The following is a 20,346-nucleotide window of genomic DNA, read 5'->3' as shown; positions in this document are numbered from 1 at the left end:
AGATCCCACATGCCGCAGAGCAACTAGGCCCGTAAGCCACAACTACTGAGCCTGCACATCTGGAGCCTGTGCTCCGCAACAAGAGAGGCCACGACAGTGAGAGGCCCGTGCACCACGATGAAGAGTGGCCCCCGCTTGCCACAACTAGAGAAAGCCCTTGCACAGAAACGAAGACCCAACACAGCCAAAAATAAAAATAAATAAATTAAAAGAAGGCTCAACATTTAAAAAAAAAAAAAGGGGGAAGAAAGTCCTAGGGACATGTGATGCTGTAACAAAAGATCTCACAGTTGTATTGATGAATCCCGGAGGGAGAAGAGAAAGCGGGAGGCTGGAAACTTCCCAAATATGGCAAAAGACTTACCCCACAGACTCAAGAAGCTCAGTGAACTCACAGAATAAAGCCAAAGAAATCCATGTCAAAATATGTTACAATTAAACTTCTGAATTTAAAGACAGAAAAAATCTTGAAAGCAGCCAGAATATAGTGACACTTTGCCTAGAGGGCAAAACAACTCAAATAACAGTGGATTTCTCAACAGAGGACAAAACAACTCAAATAATAGTGGATTTCTCAACAGAAGCCATGGAGACCAGAAGGAAGTAGCACCACACTTACCAAGAGCTGAAAGAAAAGAACTGTTTCCCCAGAATCCTACATACAGTGATAATATCCTATAGGAATGGAGGAGAAATCAAAACATTTTCAGATGAAGAGAACTAAGAGAATCTGTCACCCTAAATGAATGGCTAAAAGAAGTTGTAAACAGAAAGGAAATGATACCAGAAGGAATCAGACAGGAGGAAGGAAGAAAGAACATGAAACTAAAAAATACAGGTAAATAAAAGACTTTCCTTCTCCTCGTGGGTCTTCTAAATTATGTTTGATGATCGAAGCAAAATTTGTAATATTATCTGATGCAGTTCTAAACATATGTAGAGGAAATATTTAATATAATTATATATTTTACATGGAGAGAATGAAGGGATGTAAAGGGAGGTAAGTACACTTCACTTGAACTGATAAAATGATGACACCATTAGATTGTGATAAATTATGTAGTGACATAACACCTAAACAGCCACTAAAAAGGCTAAAAACCACTAAAAACACAAAGAGAAATGATCAAAATGACTATATATAAATAAAAATGGAATTTTAAAGTATAGGTTTAAAAACCTAGAGGAAGTCAGGAAAAAGAAAGCAGAGAAATGAATAGGGACAAACAAAATGAAGGATAAAATGGTAGACTTAAGCCCTAACATATCTATAGTTACATTAAATATAAATGGTCTAAATATACTATTTAAATGACAGAGATGGATGGAGTGGATTAAAAAAGCAGGACCCAACTATATGCTTGACTTCAAATACAGTGATTTAGGCAGATTGAAAGTAAAAGGATGGAAGAAGATATGTCATGTAAAACATGTCCAACAAAAGCAGGAGTAGCTATATTATCATCAGATAAAGTATACATTAGAGCAAAGAAAATTACTAGAGACAGAGAGGGACATTGTATGATAAAAAGATCAATCCACCCAGAAGACATAGCAATCCTAAATGTGTGTGCACCAAACAACAGAGATGCAAAATTTGTGGAAAAAAAAACAACAACTGAGGACTGAAAAGAAAAATAGACAAACCCACAGTTTGTCTGGAGACTTCAAAGCCCTTCACTCAATAATTGACTAAAAAAGTAGATAGAAAGTTGCCAAAGATATACAAAGACTCTACAACTGACAGGATCTAATGGACATTTATAGAACACTTCACCAAACAACAGCGGAGTATGCATTCTTTCCAAATGTCCATGGAACATGTGCCAATTCAGACAATATAGTGGGCCATAAAAACACCTCAACTAATTTAGCAGAACTGAGGGACTTCCCTGGTGGTCCAGTGGTTAAGCATCTGCCTTCCAATTCAGGGGATGTGGGTTCGATCCTTGGTTGCAGAACTAGGATCCCACATGCCATGGGGTAACTAAGCCCGCATGCCGCAACTAGAGAGAAGCCAGTGCGATGCAACTGGAGAAGCCCACGCACTGTAACAAAAGATCCCGCGTGCTGCGACTAAGGCTCGACGAAGCCAAAAACAAAAAATTTTAGCAGAACTGAAATTATATGGAGTACCTTCTCCAACAACAATGGAATCAAACTAGAAATCAATAAGAGAAATATAAAAGGAAAATCTCCAAATTCTTGGAAACTAAACACCTTCTAAATAATCCATGAGTCAAAGAAGAAATATTAAGGGGTATCAAAAAATACACTGAACCGAATGGAAACGAAAATACAATATGTCAAAGTTTGTAGGACAGCTAAAGCAGTTCTGAGAGGGAAATTTACAGCAGTAAATGCAAACATTAGAGAAGAGGAAAAGGCTCTAATCAGTAATCTATAAGATCTTACCATAAGAACCTAGAAAAAGAAGGAAAAAAAAACCAATACAAAGAAAGCAGAAGTAAGGAAATAAAGATAAGAACAGAAATCAATGAAATTGAAAACAGCAAAACAGAAAAATCAATGAAACAGCTGGTTCTTTGGAAAGATCAGTAACATTGACAAACTTCTAACAGGACTAACAAAGAAAAAGAGAAGAAATTACCAATATCAGGAATAAAAGGGGATATCAATACAGACCCTGCAGATATCAAAAAGATACTAAGGGAATACTATGAACAACATACACTTGACAACTCAGATGTAAACAAACCATTCCTAGAACAACACAAACTGCTGTTACCCACCCACTATGAAACAGATAATCTGAATAGCTCTAACTTTTAAAGAAATCGAATTCATAAATAAACAGCTTCTGAAAAAGAAATCCAAACCCATGTGGTTTTGCTGGGGAATTCTACTGGATGTTTAAAGAAGAATTAACACCAACTCTACACAGTCTCTTTCAGGAATTAAGAGTAGGAAGAAAACTTCTCAGCTTATTTTACAAAGCTAGAATTACCCTGATACCAAGAGCAGACAAAGACAGAAAAAAAAAATTACAGACCAATATTCCCTACGAATACAGATGCAAATACATATATATAGATGCAGCAATATGCAAAAAGAATTATATACCATGACCAATTGAGGTTTATTACAGCAGTACATGTAAGTTTGGTTCAATATTTGAAAATCAATCGATGTAATCCACCATTGATCAGGAACAAAGTAAGGATGTTCATTCTTATGCCTCTTAGTCAACATGGTACTAGAAGGTCCAACCAGGGCCATTGGGCAAGAAAAGGAAATAAAAGGCAAACAGATTGGAAACGAAGAAAAAATTGCTCCTATTTTCAAGAGAGATGATTGTCTACCCAAAAAATTCTAAAGAATCTACTAAAAAAAAAAAGTCCTAGAATAAGTGAGCTCAGCAAGGTCACAAGACACAACATAAAAACAATCAATTGTACTTCTAGATATTAGTAATGAATAGATAGACACTAAATTTTTTTGAAAAAAGGAAGTACTGACATGTAAATCTAACAAAACATGTACAGAATTTGTATGCTGAAAACTATAAAAAGCTGATGAAGGAAATCAAAGATCTAAATAAGTGAGACATACTATGTTCATGGATTGAAGGGCAACATAGTAAAGATGTCAATTCTCCTTAAATTGATCTATAGGTTTAACACAATTCCTACCAAAATGTCAGCAAGAGTTTTTGTAAATGTAGACAAGCTTATTTACGTGGAAAGAGGCCCTAGAACAGCCAAGGCAATTCTGGAAAAGGAAAATAAAGTTCAGCAGCTACAGTAATCAAGACAGTGTGGTACTGGTGGAGAGACACACCTATTAAAAGAATAGGGAACCCAGAAACAGACCCACTGAATAAGTCCAACTGATTTTTGATAAAAGTGTATAAAAGCAATTCAATGATAAGAAAGACAAACTTTTCAGTTAATGGTGCTGGAGTGATTGACATCCACAGGCCAAAAATAAACAAACCTTGATCTAAACTTCATATCCTATACAGAAATGAGCTCAAAATGGATCACAGAGTTAAATGTTAAATGCAAAACTATAAAACCTTTAGAAAAATACAGGAGAAAATCTTCAGGATCTAGAGCTAAGAAAAGAGTTCTTAAACTTGATACCCAAAACATGATCCACAAAAGGGAAAATTGATACACTGGACTATAGAGTTTAAAACTTTTGCTCTGTAAAAGACCCGATTAACCAAAGAACAGAAACAACACAAAGGTCCTTCAGTGAGTAAATGGTTAAAACAATTCTGGGACATCTATGGCAAGGAATGCTACTCAGCAATTAAGAAGGAAAAAATTAGTGTTAGAAAAGCATGCTGACTGAAAAATGCCAATCCCAAATGTTACATATTGTGATTTGTAAAACATTCTTGAAATGACAAAATTATAGAAATGGAGAACAGAACAGTGGTTGCCAGGGGTCAAACATGGGGGTGGGGAAGAAGGGGAGTAAGTGTGGCTACAGAGGGGCAGCAGGAATGACCGCTGGGGTGATGTAGACCTCTGTGGCTCGACTGCTGTCAGTGTCACCCTGTTGTGATGTACTATGGTTTACAAGATGGTACCACTGAGGGAACTGGCTGAAAGGCATATGAGATGTCTCTGTTATTTTTCATAACTGCATACAATTATTTCAAAATGAAAAGTTTAATCAAAACTAGAGTCTCACAGACATTATAAGATGGAGGAAAAAGAGAGCTTCTGAGTGACACCTGGCATGGAAGGAAGACTGGCCACTGGGGTGAGTGACAGCAGGCAGATGACCCCCGGCACCCACTCTGGATTCTTCAAAGGTGCTCTGCCCAGAACCAAGGGTCATTAAGGATTCCTTACTTCATTAACTTTTTATCAGTACTTCAAACATGGGAAGATCAAAAGGGAAAAAATGCCCTGGAAGCAGAATCTGAAAGAATCCAGAGTCCAGTCAAAGGCACAGTGCAGGATGTGGAGGAAACGATGTGCCAACATGCAGAATGTAGTGTGGCCTCGGGCCCCCGCTGGCTGCAGCAGGAGCTAGAGACAGCCTACGCTGAAGACGGAAGCCCAGCCAAGCGATGGTGAGACACATGTGGAGGTGAAAATGCTCTTCAGAACACAAATGGACAGAAGCTAGTATGACATGGTTAAGTAGCTCTACCTGTTGGATAACAGCTATATGACAGGAAAAACATATCTCAAGACAATTAACAAACTTCAAAACACTCGACACAGTTGTGTCAACTTTCCCCAAATTGCATGCTGGGGAAAGCCGCACATCCTGTTCAAATGAAGTCCTCAGCTCCAGAAAAGTTAAAGGCTTGTTATTTTCATACCTCCTACTGTTAGCATTCGAAGTCGTTCCTTGAAAACTGCAAGATCTGAGAGGCAGAGTGGGATAGCATGGGTGAGTGCAGAGGGAAAAAGACAGGTGAGAGTTAGTTCACAAAAACCCAAAACACCCAAAACCCTACACCATTACCGCAGGAACAGGTAGCACAAACACTGTCACACAGACATAGACACCGAAGGAGAACAAGGGAGGGCGGATATGTGGTCTGAGAGCTACTTTGATAAACATGGAAACGGTTCATGAACAGCTGGAATAAGGTGAATCTGAAGGAGGGAAAGGCCGCTCCCTGAGAGCAAGAAGCCACCGTGTGGTGGCAGCTGAGACCTCCTCCCTTCCCCATCCTGAACAAGTGGCCGACACAGAGCTCTCCTGGGAAATCAAATCCACCCAGTCCAGACTGCTTTGGGATGAAAAAACTGGGGAAATGAAAATGAAAAAGCCTAGTATTTGAGTCCCATTCCTCAGAACTGGAGCATCAGGCAGCAGACTAGAATCAAAACCTCAAGCTCCTGCTGGATTCTAAAGAGTAGAAGGTAGGTCCTTGGTCTCCCCTCTTGAGAAGGTAGAACCAGGATGGAGGAACTCAGTTGCTGAGAACATAGGTTGAGAGCCACACACGTGCACAGCTGCACACACTCCTGCCCCACAGCTGGAAGCTTGCCTGGCGCTAGTGAAAATCAAGATGTTGATCTGGACACACAAAATACCTCCTGACGCTGGTTCCCTGGGAGGGTGGGCCTGATGACTGAGGGGTCAGAGCATGGTCACTGGCACTGTGGCTGCTCCCTGCCCTGGGAGTAGAGAGGAAGGCCAGCCAATGCATCCTGGGACGCTGATGGCAAGAGCTCTGGCTCAGAGAGGACGGAGACGCCTGCTCTGAGTGGGTAAAGCTCTCCTCCTCACCCTCGAGGACGGCAGCACCTACCAAAGACCTCAGAGCCAGCGGCTCTCAAGACAGTGGAACGTCCAGGTCCTGCACAAAAGCATGGATGCTTTGCTTAAGGCAAGGATGAAGATTCTTCATTTTTTCCTTTCCATCCTCATAATCAAGACATAGGACCATGCCAAGGAGCCGTAAGCGTTGCCTGTGGGACTGTCTCCCCACCTCCTCCGCCACCTCCCCACCTGCCGTCGGCCTCAAAGGGAACTGCAAACGTACACCTGTTAAAAAAAATCTAGGGACTTCCCTGGTGGCGCAGTGGTTAAGAATCTGCCTGCCAATGCACGGGATACGGGTTCGAGCCCTGGTCCGGAAAGATCCCACATGCCGCGGAGCAACTAAGCCCGTGCACCACGAATACTGAGCCTGCGCTCTAGAGCCCGCGAGCCACAACTAATGAGCCCACGTGCCACAACTACTGAAGCCCACGCACCTAGAGCCCGTGCTCTGCAACGAGAAGACACCGCAATGAGAAGCCCACGCACCACAACGAAGAGTAGACTGCACGCAGCAACAAAGACCCAACGCAGCCAAAAAAATAATGAAAAAAAAAATCTAAAGGCAATATGGTAAAATGTTTACATTTGTTCACTCTGGGTACTGGATATGTGGATGCTTTTATTTTTATCTGCACTTTTTGGATATTTTTAAAATAAAATACAAAGAAAAGACACAAACCGAAGGAGAGTGGAAAGAGAATAGATATTCTGGTTGTCATTTACAGAAAGCGCAAGGGATTCCCAGCACCTGAGCACTTTAAAACATTTTTAAAAATTACTTCTTGATGAGCACAACATGCTCTGCTGGAGAGACAGAGAACGGCTGAGATTTGGCCGTGTTGTTTCTAAGCGAAGCATAGCTGGCAAGAAGCAGGGATGTGCCTTGGTCTGCCAGTTTCTGGGCATCCAGGAGGGAGGATACCTCTGCAGGGGGATGTACCCACAATGACCTTAGCTTGGCCTGCCCTCCTGAGTCACTTGGGGAACCTGATCCCAACTCTTCACTCAGTGGTCTGGTGGCACCACACACTCACTGCACACAGCAGCCAATAAATGCTAAGTAAACTGCTCTCTATTGTTCTGAAATTATGAAAGCAGATTAAAATTCAACTCTATTTTTAGTTCATTCTTCCCAGCCATCAAGGGGGCAAAACTCAACCAGAAAGAACGCTCTGGAAGGTCAGAAGGGTGGGGAGACTTCATGTCCTGCTGTGCTGGACATGGAGTAGCTAAAATGTTGCCATAATTTGGACTTTTGAATTGCCCTTTTAACTATTTAACTCAAGTTCATTTCCTAAGACTGACAATTTGCAAACACTACTGGTAAACAGAAGTTTCACGCCTTCCTTTTATTTACAGAATTTGTTTTGAGTTCTCCTTTAATTATGTTTAAGTCTCACATTTAAGTAAATTTCAATCATTTTTGTCACTGTGAATAGTTATACTATAGAATTTATACAGAAACCACAGACGATGGCATTTTTAAGCTGGAATCTAACTCTAATGCTGCACCTGGAAGAGAAGAGAAAATGGAGGGCAAGAGCTAATGAGAACTTTCTCCACGTCCCCACCCAGCCAAGGGCAGCTCTGCTGCGGCCAGAAACAAGACTGCCCCAAGCCCCGTCCTCACCCCAGCGAAGCAAGGACTGGATGCCAGCGCAGGACTGCAGCCTGGAGGGGAAAGAGCGCACAGGCTGTCTGGAGTTGATTTGTTTCTACTTAAGGTGGCAACAACCCCGACCTCAAGGGACTCGCTGTCAAAAGCTGCACGCTGACCCTTCTTTAGGGCCAACCAGGAGAGGCCTCGCTAGGAAGCCTGATCCCATCTGGAAGCTTCCCACCTCTCCCTAGGGAGGAACATGGAATGTGTGCCCAGGCATCTCAGGTTGGAGCTCAACTCTCCTCCACCCAAGACGTGTGGTCGACATAAATCAAGATGCGCTTCTGGGGGACACCTGGAACCTGGCTCCTAACATAACACATGCTGGGAAAAGGCCCCCTTTTCCTAAGCAGTCACTGCACAATTCTAGAACATAACCCACACCTAACTGAGAAACTGTTCTAACATTAATTTTTAAATTTTAATCAAAATAATCGATAACCCCACCATCTCAATGATATTTCTGTTGCATTCACAGTATGTTCTGTGTGCACGTGTCTCATGGTGACCCTGACATGCTGGGACCATCCAGGAGCTGGAGCATGTCGGCCAAGTCTGCTGTCTACCTGTTAACACACTCTCTACCCGTGACTGCAGGGGCCATGAGTATTTCTAGGATGTTAGCATAGGGAACCTAGGCCAGCGTTTCCCAACCTTCTCAGAATTAGTCAGAAAAGGGCAAGAACTCAGTGGAAACTTTTCATATTTTCCACCTTATTAAAAAAATGTTGAGGGGACATCAGCCCCGCTCGCCCTGCAGACCTGCACTGGCTAGCGCTGCCCTTGGGAACGGCTTCCTGAGGTCACCCACGGCTCGCAGCTGCTCCTCCAGCCCTCGTGCTGCTCCAGCAACAGCACAATGCTCAGATACATGGCGGGTGATCACCGCCTGGGCCTCGGCTTCCCCAACAAGAGGATGGAGAAACCGTGCCGCATCCACCAGGAGAAAGGAAGAGCAGCTCAGAGGTGGTATGAGTGGGACGCAAGCTTGGGGAAGGCTTCTGTGCAACACAGGACACCGCTGCAGTCACTCACTTACCCCAGACCAACACGTGGGCCACGCTGACCCCCGCCCCCCCCGCTTTGGCAGGTCCCTGCACCGGAGCTACCCTGCTTCCTCAGCACTCAGGTTGCAGCCCAGTCCTTACGACTACCAACTCCTGTGGGACCGACTCTGGGTTATTTGCTCCATTTCTTGGTTTCTAAATATATATCTTTACCAGAGAGACCAGCAGCTACTTATCTCAAAAGATTGTTAATAATCACAGTAGCTCACACCTTCATGGAGCTTAGTAAGCTCCAGGCACTATTCTAAGGAGTTTATTTAATTCTGAAACAACCTAACAGATGAGGAGACAGAGACAGAGGCACACAGCTAGTCCTGGCAGAGCCGGGCTTCCACATAGGGAGCTGGCTCAAACCCAGGCCCTGAGGTTCGGATAAGATGGTGGGCAGGAAAGTGCTCTAGGGACTGTCCAGTGTCCCTCAACAGAGCAGTCACGTTGGACCAGTTGTTTTCATAAAGACCTACATACGTCAAGGGTGAGATAGTTCAAGACTAACCTTCCTACACTAATCCCATTGATCATGACCTTTATCTCACACTATTTTGAATTCTCAGGATGCAATGACCTTTTCTCCTGCACAGGAGGGGGCTGCTGCCCAACTTTCTCCTGGTGTTTCTGAAGGGCTCCCAGCTGGAGGATGCCCAGTCTTCCTCAAATGAGCTCAGGAAGTTCTGGGTCACCTCTGTGTGTCTCTGGCTTATAACCCTCACCATGCTGACGCAGAACCTCACAGAGGCACACTCGGGGCACTATTCCAGAGTAGAATGTAAGGCAAGGCCGAGATGGCCAAGAAAGAACTAGAAAGAAGGACAGAGGTCCTGCCTCTGCCCCTGCCCCTGATGAGAGCTGTGAACTGAGGAGCCAGGCAGCATCAACAGGCCTGGGGGCTCCCACCCTTCACAGACTCCTAGGCTGGGATGGTCTGGGGGGCACTTCCAAGAAAGCTCCGCCTGTGCCTGTGGGCTGTGGCGGGCACCATCCCACCCTGACCAGTCTCGCGTGGGACAGAGAAGAGCTCCAGGCTCCCCAGGCAGTGCTGATGAGCTGGGAACCGCCGAAAAAGGTCTGTTTTGATACCAAGAAACTAGCAACCAGGGATGGCACAAGGAACAGGGGAGATGCAGTTTCAGATGGGAGAAGGAGACCCCACCTCCCCTGTGCCTTTCTTGTTTAAATGCTTGACTGTGCATGGGAACACCAGCCTCTGTGGCCTGTGCCGGGCTGGCTCTGCAGTCATCCTTTTCTGGAGAGACAGCTCCAGGGCACAGGGCCTTGAGCTCTCATCAGGCAGCTGGTGCCCTGGGGCTCGCAGGCCTCTCACGTAGGGGGGCTGCTCTGCCCTGTACCTGTAGGGGACTCACGGTGCTGAGGGGGCTTCAGCGCTGGTGAGCACAGGTTGGGTCGGGCCTGGGTGCTGCAGGGACTAAGTGGTGAGGAAGAGGAAAGGGGCTCCAAGTGTCCTGGGGGACACTGCAAAGTGAAGCTCACTTCTGGGGTGCACAGTTGTCACCACTCAATAAAGTAGCAGGATTAAGCTCACGTCCTACCGACAATCTGAACTGGCCCTATTTAATCATATTCAGGAGGGCTTCTCTAATCTTTCTTCCAAAAACTGCTAAAGTGCAGGTACAAAGTAGAGGACACCCTGTATTACCTAGGAGTGTTTCTGAAATGAAGACAGAGCAGAGACAAACCTCTAACAGCAATCCCGGGGCCAACACTGTTTGAAATCCAGCCTTACCTAACTAGCGCCTGACCCCCCACGTCACAACTCGGACACGCCTCTAAGGGCATGTGGGCACCACAAAGCGTTAGTGACTGTTATTCAGGAGGCAATTTCATCCCCTCCCAAAGAGCAGCGTTAGGCAGGAAGGTAATCATCAGTTTTATTAGCATGCACAGTGTTTCTCGAAAACAACCTGGCCATTTAAAAATTAGTCACATCGTCATTTCTGTAGCACAGGTTAGCAGCACGGTGACTTAGAGCAGGTTAACTTGAGAAAGCAACCGCAGGTGTGAGCCCAGCCACGCCCCTCTGCTCAAGACAGAGGGGGCCCAGTGAGCGGGACTACAAGCGCCTGTGCACCGCGTGCGCCTCCCTGCACGCGGGGACGCCTTCCCAAGTTTCCTCAGTATGATCACCGGCATTTGAGAATCGAGACACCCAAACTGCACCACCTGCTCTGGAATTCGCCCTGTCAAAGGCAGACCACACCATGCTTCAGAGCAGACAGTGTGTGACAAGGGTCCTGAGCAGTGCCCGGTCTGGGGCAGCACTGCCCTGAGATCTGGAAACCGAAGCCAGACGAGCTGGTCTCTGGAATATCTTCTGACCCGCCTGCCTGGGTGGGTCATCTTTTTCTCTGTGCCACAAAACTTTTCTGCCCCCAAATTTTACTTTCCAATTTTGAGACTCAGACAATTGAGCTCATACGATCTGGCTGAAAAGCTGAGATAAAAATAACTTGCCCAAAACACACTAAGGCTACATGACATAAATGTCAAGTGATCAGAACGAAGGAAACTTAAGAGTCTTTCCCTTCCGCCTGTGGACGTCCTGGCTGCCACAGGCTGGGACACAGAGAGAGGAGCCACGCAGCGCAGCGCTGGCTGCTCTCAGACCCTCACCAAGTTTGTCTGTGGATGAGATAATATCAGCGGGCACGGAGGAGTCCAGATCAGCATCCAAAATTCCCAGGGGGTCCAGCTGTGCTACATGGTGCCCTCGTATCTACGAATGGGCCAGCGATGGAGAGGGAAGGACACACACAAAAGGACAGGAGAAAAAAAAGAGGGAAGGGGTAAAAAAAAAAAAAAAGTAAAATTACATTAAAATTAGTGTTTACAGATTAATTCTCACCCACGTTTGAAGAAACAGTTACTGGAGCATCATCAAAATTTACACAACTAATTCCGAGAGGATCAAGTTTTGCAATGTGGTGACCCCTGACCTGGAAGCAATAATACAAGCAGTCATTAAGCAGGTCCTGTGGGCTGTGGCGAGGGGTAAAAGTTGCACTTGGTCAAACCTTTCCCTGAGAGCGCCAATGAACCCAAACAACAAAGTCAGTTTGTAAAAAGCCTTACAATAGTTTGTTTTAAAGCACTATTGTACATAAATGCACTTTTATAAAAAGAGGATAAGATCCTCAGGTTTTGATAAACCTGTCAGTCTAAAAGGACCCATTTCTCGGGATCCTTACACAGTTTTCCTGGATAAACAGAAATGGGATATGCTGGGGACTTTAGCTCCAGTGCGAAGACCACTCAGCTTAGTACACGCAGAAGTCCCTAAGGAAGGTGTGGGTGTGGCCCTGCTGCGTGGGTCAGGGCACAGCGGGCACAACAGCAGACAGCTACAACAGGGACCTCAGTGCCTGATCTGAACCGTTTAAAAGCAAAAAGACACGGAAAATCCCTTCCAATTTTGTTTAAGTCTTGGATACTTTATCCACTGTTTCTTGCTAACAATTTGGGAAGGGGAGCAGCTGCTGAGAAGTCACTTAAAGACCAACAGAAATGACTGAGGCTGAATGAGTCAGGCAGTGGTCAGCACACACCAACTGTTCCTCTTTCTGCAGAAACGCCCACTGTGAACGGCGTGCGTCTCGTCATTTACCCTGGGGAGAGAGCCCGACTTACCAGGCTCCAACAGGACAGACCCACCCTGTGCTACCCGTCCTGACACCTGTGGCAACTGGCCCCATGGGCGGAGGGGAATGGTCCATACGGCCGTTTCCAGGAAGGAGAACGTTGGAGAGAGAACTCTGTGGTGTGACACCCCCGCTACGTTGCAGCAATGCCAGAAGAGGCAGCAGGGGAGCCCCGGTCCTGGGAGCTCCCAGAAGGGCCCCCCCGGGCCCGATTTCTCCTCCTTTCCTCCTGAGAACTACTCACAGACCAGGTGGTAAGGTCTGAATTTTGGGCTCTTCTCCACGCCAGGCGGATATCCTGGAAGGGGCTTCTGGGCTCTGAGAAAGGCCATGGGAGCCCTTGGTTCTGCATGAGCCTCCTCCAACGGGGCTGACCACTGACCGGAATGCTCCTGGAGAGGTGGCCCCTCTGCAGGCTCAGCTGCCCCTCACCTGCCTCTCCCTGCTTCCATGGGCTCTGCTTCTGTCCCCAAACCCTACAGGTTCATCTTCTCTTATTGCGTATGGGCCCTAGCAACTGAGAAGGGGAGCAGCACACGCCTCCCGGTCCCTGCTCCCTCCTGGGGATCGGCACTTCCCCTGACGCCCGGGCACTGACTGCGTTTCCCTGCTTACAAATCATTCTTGCCAACCTATGGGGGGAAATAAGGGCAGGTGCTAAAGGTGGCAGAGGACCTGCTCAAACAGGGTGAGACTGCCTGCGCTCCTTGCCTCTTGTCATATGTCATTTTGGCCTCCCTCCAGCCCAGAGCAGGGAGAGAGAGCGCCCAGTGTGTGGTGGCGGTGAAAGTTAAGCGACAACCCTCACGGGGTCAGCGGGGCACCCTGTCACGGATGGCTGGCCGCTGCCACCTTACCTGGTAGGCCCTGATGAGAGACTGCACTGCCAGGTGATCCTCCACCAGCTTGTCCACGTTGGGCCGAACCTCCACCAGGGGCTGCGCTCCAGCCACAGCTGACAGGGAGCCCAGGCTCAGGGGGAGTGGGCTCTGGTAGGCGGTGCCCGGGGGTGCTCCGGCGTTGGTGTTTCGGAAAAAAATGTCCCACGACTGAAGACAAAGAAGGAACACACATGTCACTCCGTTGCTCCCCTAAGGCCTAGGAGTCATTTTTAGCCAAAAAGAGAACTGCTCTTGGCAGGTAAGTCTCAATTATGCCCATCTACCAGTAGCCCGGTTGGGTCAACTTCTTCCTACTCTGGACAGCCTGCTTCTGCCCCCAGAGGGTGGCTCTCTCAGAGGCTGGGCCCCTGCTTCCATCATTCCCTCAGATGCGCCTCCTCACCCCAACCCTACGACGCAGATGCCCTCCCACCAAAACCCCCAAGGCCCAAGGCCGAGCAGCTCTGCCTGGCTTGTGGCTGCCAACTGCTTCCATGGCAGGCAGCCCAGGAGGCAGGTGAACAGAGGCCTTCCTGCCCCATCTGTTCCCTGCCTAGTCATCCGGAGACCAATGCTCGTGGCCCTCCTGCCTGTAGGGCTGTAGCTGCCCCAGGCCCTCAAACCCCAACTGGGCCTCCTGAGGGGAACTGAGTGCATTTAGATCCGCTTTCCAGACCCCAGACGTGTGGCACAGCTTTTGAAGCCCAGGCCTGCCTGCTTGTGCTTTCTCTCCGGACACGAAACAGAATCAGGGGGACTTCCCTGGTGGCACAGTGGCTAAGACTCCATGCCCTCAACGCAGGGGGCCCAGGTTTGAGCCCTGGTTGGGGAACTAGATCCCAACACGCATGCTGCAACTGAGAGTTTGCATGCCGCAACTAAGGAGCCCATGCGCCGTGGCTGAGGAGCCGGCAAGCCGCAACTAAGGAGCCCACCTGCCGCAACTAAGACCCGGTGCAAACAAATAAGTAAATAAATGTTAAGAACAAAACCAAAAAAACCCCAAACAGAATCAGGGACTTTATGTAAGAGGCAGCCCGGAGCTCGGACCTGTGAAGCCTGAAGCATCCCCACTGACCCCTACAGAAATAGTCTTGTCACTAAGGGCTCAGGATGTGCAGTCAGAGGCAGAACCTCAAATCTGAGCTCTGAGATCTTAGCAAATAACCTAAATTTCTGTGCTCAGTTTTTTCATCCGTAAGATAAGGACAAAAAAAATCTATATATTCTTCATAGGTTTTTTTTTTGTAAAGACTAAAGGCATTTAGCACACAATCTGGTAGGCAGTTGGCATTACTGGTAGTAACTGGTATTACTACTGGTTTCAACTTCCTTTGTGCTAATGTGAACTAACTCCTCTTCCTATTATTTTTGGCTCCTTTGTATTTGATTCAATTTTTTCTTTTCTTTTTTTTTGGCCATGTTGTGCGGCTTGTGGGATCTCAGTTTCCCGACCAGGGATTGAAACTGTGCCCCCTGCAGTGGAAGTTCGGAGTCCTAACCACTGGAGCGCCAGGGAATTCCCTGATTCAATTTATAATCTGCATAGACACTGTGAACTATAATAGTTTATCTCATACAAAGACGTGAAGCTTAAAATAAAATTTTAGAGGTCAGAGAAACTAAGAATAAAATTCCATTGCCAAAAAATATATATTAAAACTCAGAGAGTTTAGAAACGTGAAAACATTGTCTTTCTTCTCTGCCATGCATTTTCCAGTTTCTAAGATTCTTCTGTCAATAAACTCTGGTTAGACTTCTTTTTTTTTTTTTTTTTTTTAATTAGTTTCTGCTTTATAACAAAGTGAATCAGTCATACATATACATCTGTTCCCACATCCCTTCCCTCATGCATCTCCCTCCCTCCCACCCTCCCCATCCCACCCCTCCAGGCGGTCACAAAGCACCGAGCTGATCTCCCTGTGCTCTGTGGCTGCTTCCCACTATCTATCTACCTTACGTTTGGTAGTGTATATATGTCCATGCCTCTCTTTCGCTTTGTCACAGCTTACCCTTCCCCCTCCCCATATCCTCAAGTCCATTCTCAAGTAGGTCTGTGTCTTTATTCCCGTTTTGCCCCTAGGTCCTTCATGACTTTTTTTTTTTTTTTCAATTCCGTATATATGTGTTAGCATACGGTATTTGTCTTTCTCTTTCTGACTTACTTCACTCTGTATGACAGACTCTAGGTCTATCCACCTCATTACAAATAGCTCAGTTTCGTTTCTTTTTATGGCGGAGTAATATTCCATTGTATATATGTGCCACATCTTCTTTATCCATTCATCCGATGATGGACACTTAGGTTGTTTCCAGCTCCGGGCTATTGTGAATAGAGCTGCAATGAACATTTTGGTACATGTCTCTTTTGGAATTATGGTTTTCTCAGGGTATATGCCTAGTAGTGGGATTGCTGGGTCATATGCTAGTTCTATTTTTAGTTTTTTAAGGAACCTCCATACTGTTCTCCATAGTAGCTGTACCAATTCACATTCCCACCAGCAGTGCAAGAGTGTTCCCTTTTTTCCACACCCTCTCCAGCATTTATTGTTTCTAGATTTCTTGATGATGGCCATTCTGACTGGTGTGAGATGATATCTCATTGTAGTTTTGATTTGCATTTCTCTAATGATTAATGATGTTGAGCATTCTTTCATGTGTTTGTTGGCAGTCTGTATATCTTCTTTGGAGAAATGCCTATTTAAGTCTTCTGCCCATTTTTGGATTGGGTTGTCTGTTTTTTTGCTATTGAGCTGCATGAGCTGTTTATAAATTTTGGAGATTAATCCTTTGTCAGTTGCTTCATTTGCAAATATTTTCTCCCATTCTGAGGGTTGTCTTTTGGTCTTCTTTATGGTTTCCTTTGCTGTGCAAAAGCTTTGAAGTTTCATTAGGTCCCATTTGTTTATCTTTGTTTTTATTTCCATTTCTCTAGGAGGTGGGTCCAAAAGGATCTTGCTGTGATTTATGTCATAGAGTGTTCTACCTATGTTTTCCTCTAAGAGTTTGATAGTTTCTGGCCTTATATTTAAGTCTTTAATCCATTTTGAGCTTATTTTTGTGTATGGTGTTAGGGAATGATCTAATCTCAAACTTTTACATGTCCCTATCCAGTTTTCCCAGCACCACTTATTGAAGAGGCTGTCCTTTCTCCACTGTACATTCCTGCCTCCTTTATCAAAGATAAGTTGGCCATATGTGCGTGGGTTTATCTCTGGGCTTTCTATCCTGATCCACTGATCTATCTTTCTGTTTTTATGCCAGTACCACACTGTCTTGATTACTGTAGCTTTGTAGTATAGTCTGAAGTCAGGGAGCCTGATTCCTCCAGCTCCGTTTTTCGTTCTCAAGATTGCTTTGGCTATTCGGGGTCTTTTGTTTTTCCAAACAAATTTTGAAATTTTTTGTTCTAGTTCTGTGAAAAATGCCAGTGGTAGTTTGATAGGGATTGCATTGAATCTGTAGATTGCTTTGGGTAGTAGAGTCATTTTCACAATATTGATTCTTCCAATCCAGGAGCATGGTATATCTCTCCATCTATTTGTATCATCTTTAATTTCTTTCATCAGTGTCTTATAATTTTCTGCATACAAGTCTTTTGTCTCCTTAGGTAGGTTTATTCCTAGATATTTTATTCTTTTTGTTGCAATGGTAAATGGGAGTGTTTTCTTGATTTCATTTTCAGATTTTTCATCATTAGTGTACAGGAATGCCAGAGATTTCTGTACATTAATTTTGTATCCTGCTACTTTACCAAATTCATTGATTAGTTCTAGTAGTTTTTCGGTAGCATCTTTAGGATTCTCTATGTATAGTATCATGTCATCTGCAAACAGTGACAGCTTTACTTCTTCTTTCCCAATTTGGATTCCTTTTATTTCCTTTTCTTCTCTGATTGCTGTGGCTAAAACTTCCAAAACTAAGTTGAATAAGAGTGGTGAGAGTGGGCAGCCTTGTCTTGTTCCTGATCTTAGTGGAAATGGTTTCAGTTTTTCACCATTGAGGACAATGTTGGCTGTGGGTTTGTCATATATGGCCTTTATGATGTTGAGGAAAGTTCCCTCTATGCCTACTTTCTGCAGGGTTTTTATCATAAATGGGTGTTGAATTTTGTCGAAAGCTTTCTCTGCATCTATTGAGATGATCATATGGTTTTTCTCCTTCAACTTGTTAATATGGTGTATCACATTGATTGATTTGCGTATATTGAAGAATCCTTGCATTCCTGGAATAAACCCCACTTGATCATGGTGTATGATCCTTTTAATGTGCTGTTGGATTCTGTTTGCTAGTATTTTGTTGAGGATTTTTGCATCTATGTTCATCAGTGATATTGGCCTGTAGTTTTCTTTCTTTGTGACATCCTTGCCTGGTTTTGGTATCAAGGTGATGGTGGCCTCGTAGAATGAGTTTGGGAGTGTTCCTTCCTCTGATATTGTTTGGAAGAGTTTGAGAAGGATGGGTGTTAGCTCTTCTCTAAATGTTTGATAGAATTCGCCTGTGAAGCCATCTGGTCCTGGGCTTTTGTTTGATGGAAGATTTTTAATCACAGTTTCAAGTTCAGTGCTTGTGATTGGTCTATTCATATTTTCTATTTCTTCCTGAGTCAGCCTTGGCAGGTTGTGCATTTCTAAGAATTTGTCCATCTCTTCCAGGTTGTCCATTTTATGGGCATAGAGTTGCTTGTAGTAATCTCTCATGATCTTTTGTATTTCTGCAGTGTCAGTTGTTACTTCTCCTTTTTCATTTCTAATTCTATTGATTTGAGTCTTCTCCTTTCTTTTCTTGATGAGTCTGGCTAATGGTTTATCCATTTTGTTTATCTTCTCAAAGAACCAGCTTTTAGTTTTATTGATCTTTGCTATCGTTTCCTTCATTTCTTTTTCATTTATTTCTGATCTGATTTTTATGATTTCTTTCCTTCTGCTAACTTTGGGGTGTTTTTGTTCTTCTTTCTCTAATTGCTTTAGGTGCAAGGTTAGGTTGTTTATTCGAGATGTTTCCTGTTTCTTAAGGTGGGATTGTATTGCTATAAACTTCCCTCTTAGAACTGCTTTTGCTGCATCCCATAGGTTTTGGGTCGTCGTGTCTCCATTGTCATTTGTTTCTAGGTATTTTTTAATTTCCTCTTTGATTTCTTCAGTGATCACTTCGTTATTAAGTAGTGTATTGTTTAGCCTCCATGTGTTTGTATTTTTTACAGCTCTTTTCCTGTAATTGATATCTAGTCTCATAGCATTGTGGTCAGAAAAGACACTTGATACAATTTCAATTTTCTTAAATTTACCAAGGCTTGATTTGTGACCCAAGATATGATCTATCCTGGAGAATGTTCCATGAGCACTTGAGAAAAATGTGTATTCTGTTGTTTTTGGATGGAATGTCCTATAAATATCAATTAAGTCCAACTTGTTTAATGTATCATTTAAAGCTTGTGTTTCCTTATTTATTTTCATTTTGGAAGATCTGTCCATTGGTGAAAGTGGGGTGTTAAAGTCCCCTACTATGATTGTGTTACTGTTGATTTCTCCTTTTATGGCTGTTAGTATTTGCCTTATGTATTGAGGTGCTCCTATGTTTGGTGCATAAATATTTACAATTGTTATATCTTCTTCTTGGATCGATCCCTTGATCATTATGTAGTGTCCTTCTTTGTCTCTTCTAGTAGTCTTTATTTTAAAGTCTATTTTGTCTGATATGAGAATTGCTACTCCAGCTTTCTTTTGGTTTCCATTTGCATGGAATATCTTTTTCCATCCCCTTACTTTCAGTCTGTATGTGTCTCTAGGTCTGAAGTGGGTCTCTTGTAGACAGCATATATATGGGTCTTGTTTTTGTATCCATTCAGCCAATCTGTGTCTTTTGGTGGGAGCATTTAGTCCATTTACATTTAAGGTAATTATCGATATGTATGTTCCTATTCCCATTTTCTTAATTGTTTTGGGTTCATTATTGTAGGTCTTTTCCTTCGTTGTGTTTCTTGCCTAGAGAAGTTCCTTTAGCATTTGTTGTAAAGCTGGTTTGGTGGTGCTGAACTCTCTCAGCTTTTGCTTGTCTGTAAAGGTTTTAATTTCTCCATCAAATCTCAATGAGATCCTTGCTGGGTAGAGTAATCTTGGTTGCAGGTTTTTCTCTTTCATCACTTTAATTATGTCCTGCCACTCCCTTCTGGCTTGTAGAGTGTCTGCTGAGAGATCAGCTGTTATCCTGATGGGGATTCCCTTGTGTGTTATTTGTTGTTTTTGCCTTGCTGCTTTTAATATGATTTCTTTGTGTTTAATTTTTGACAGTTTGATTAATATGTGTCTTGGCGTATTTCTCCTTGGATTTATTCTGTATGGGACTCTCTGTGCTTCCTGGACTTGATTAACTATTTCCTTTCCCATATTAGGGAAGTTTTCAACTATAATCTCTTCAAATATTTTCTCAGTCCCTTTCTTTTTCTCTTCTTCTTCTGGAACCCCTATAATTCGAATGTTGGTGCGTTTAATGTTGTCCCAGAGGTCTCTGAGACTGTCCTCTGTTCTTTTCATTCTTTTTTCTTTATTTTGCTCTGCATCAGTTATTTCCACTATTTTATCTTCCACCTCACTTATCCGTTCTTCTGCCTCAGTTATTCTGCTATTGATCCCATCTAGAGTATTTTTTATTTCATGTATTGTGTTTTTAATCGATGCTTGATTCATCTTTAGTTCTTCTAGGTCCTTGTTAACTGTTTCTTGCATTTTGTCTATTCTATTTCCAAGATTTTGGATCTGGGAAATAGAATCTTGGATCATCTTTACCATCATTATTCTGAATTCTTTTTCAGGTAGACTGCC

The 20,346-nt window shown here is 44.1% G+C and overlaps 1 protein-coding gene across 1 annotated transcript in view; it reads right to left on the bottom strand.

Annotated features, from left to right (window-relative positions):
* Nucleotides 1–20,346, bottom strand: part of OGDH (oxoglutarate dehydrogenase) — a 78,177-nt gene that overhangs the window by 28,268 nt on the left and 29,563 nt on the right. The window contains exons 3-4 of the mRNA XM_081244255.1: nt 13,502–13,693; nt 11,620–11,722 (exon numbers count right to left, since the gene is read on the bottom strand). Coding sequence (XP_081100381.1) covers nt 11,620–11,722; nt 13,502–13,693 — 295 coding nt within the window. The remainder of the gene's footprint in view (nt 1–11,619; nt 11,723–13,501; nt 13,694–20,346) is intronic.

This window comes from Mesoplodon bidens (genome assembly GCF_964165515.1).
Source record: "Mesoplodon bidens genome assembly, chromosome: 9".
Classification (NCBI taxonomy): domain Eukaryota; kingdom Metazoa; phylum Chordata; class Mammalia; order Artiodactyla; family Ziphiidae; genus Mesoplodon; species Mesoplodon bidens.
The sequence above is the reverse complement of the archived record's forward strand: the minus strand, read 5'-3'. Positions and strand labels throughout refer to the sequence as shown.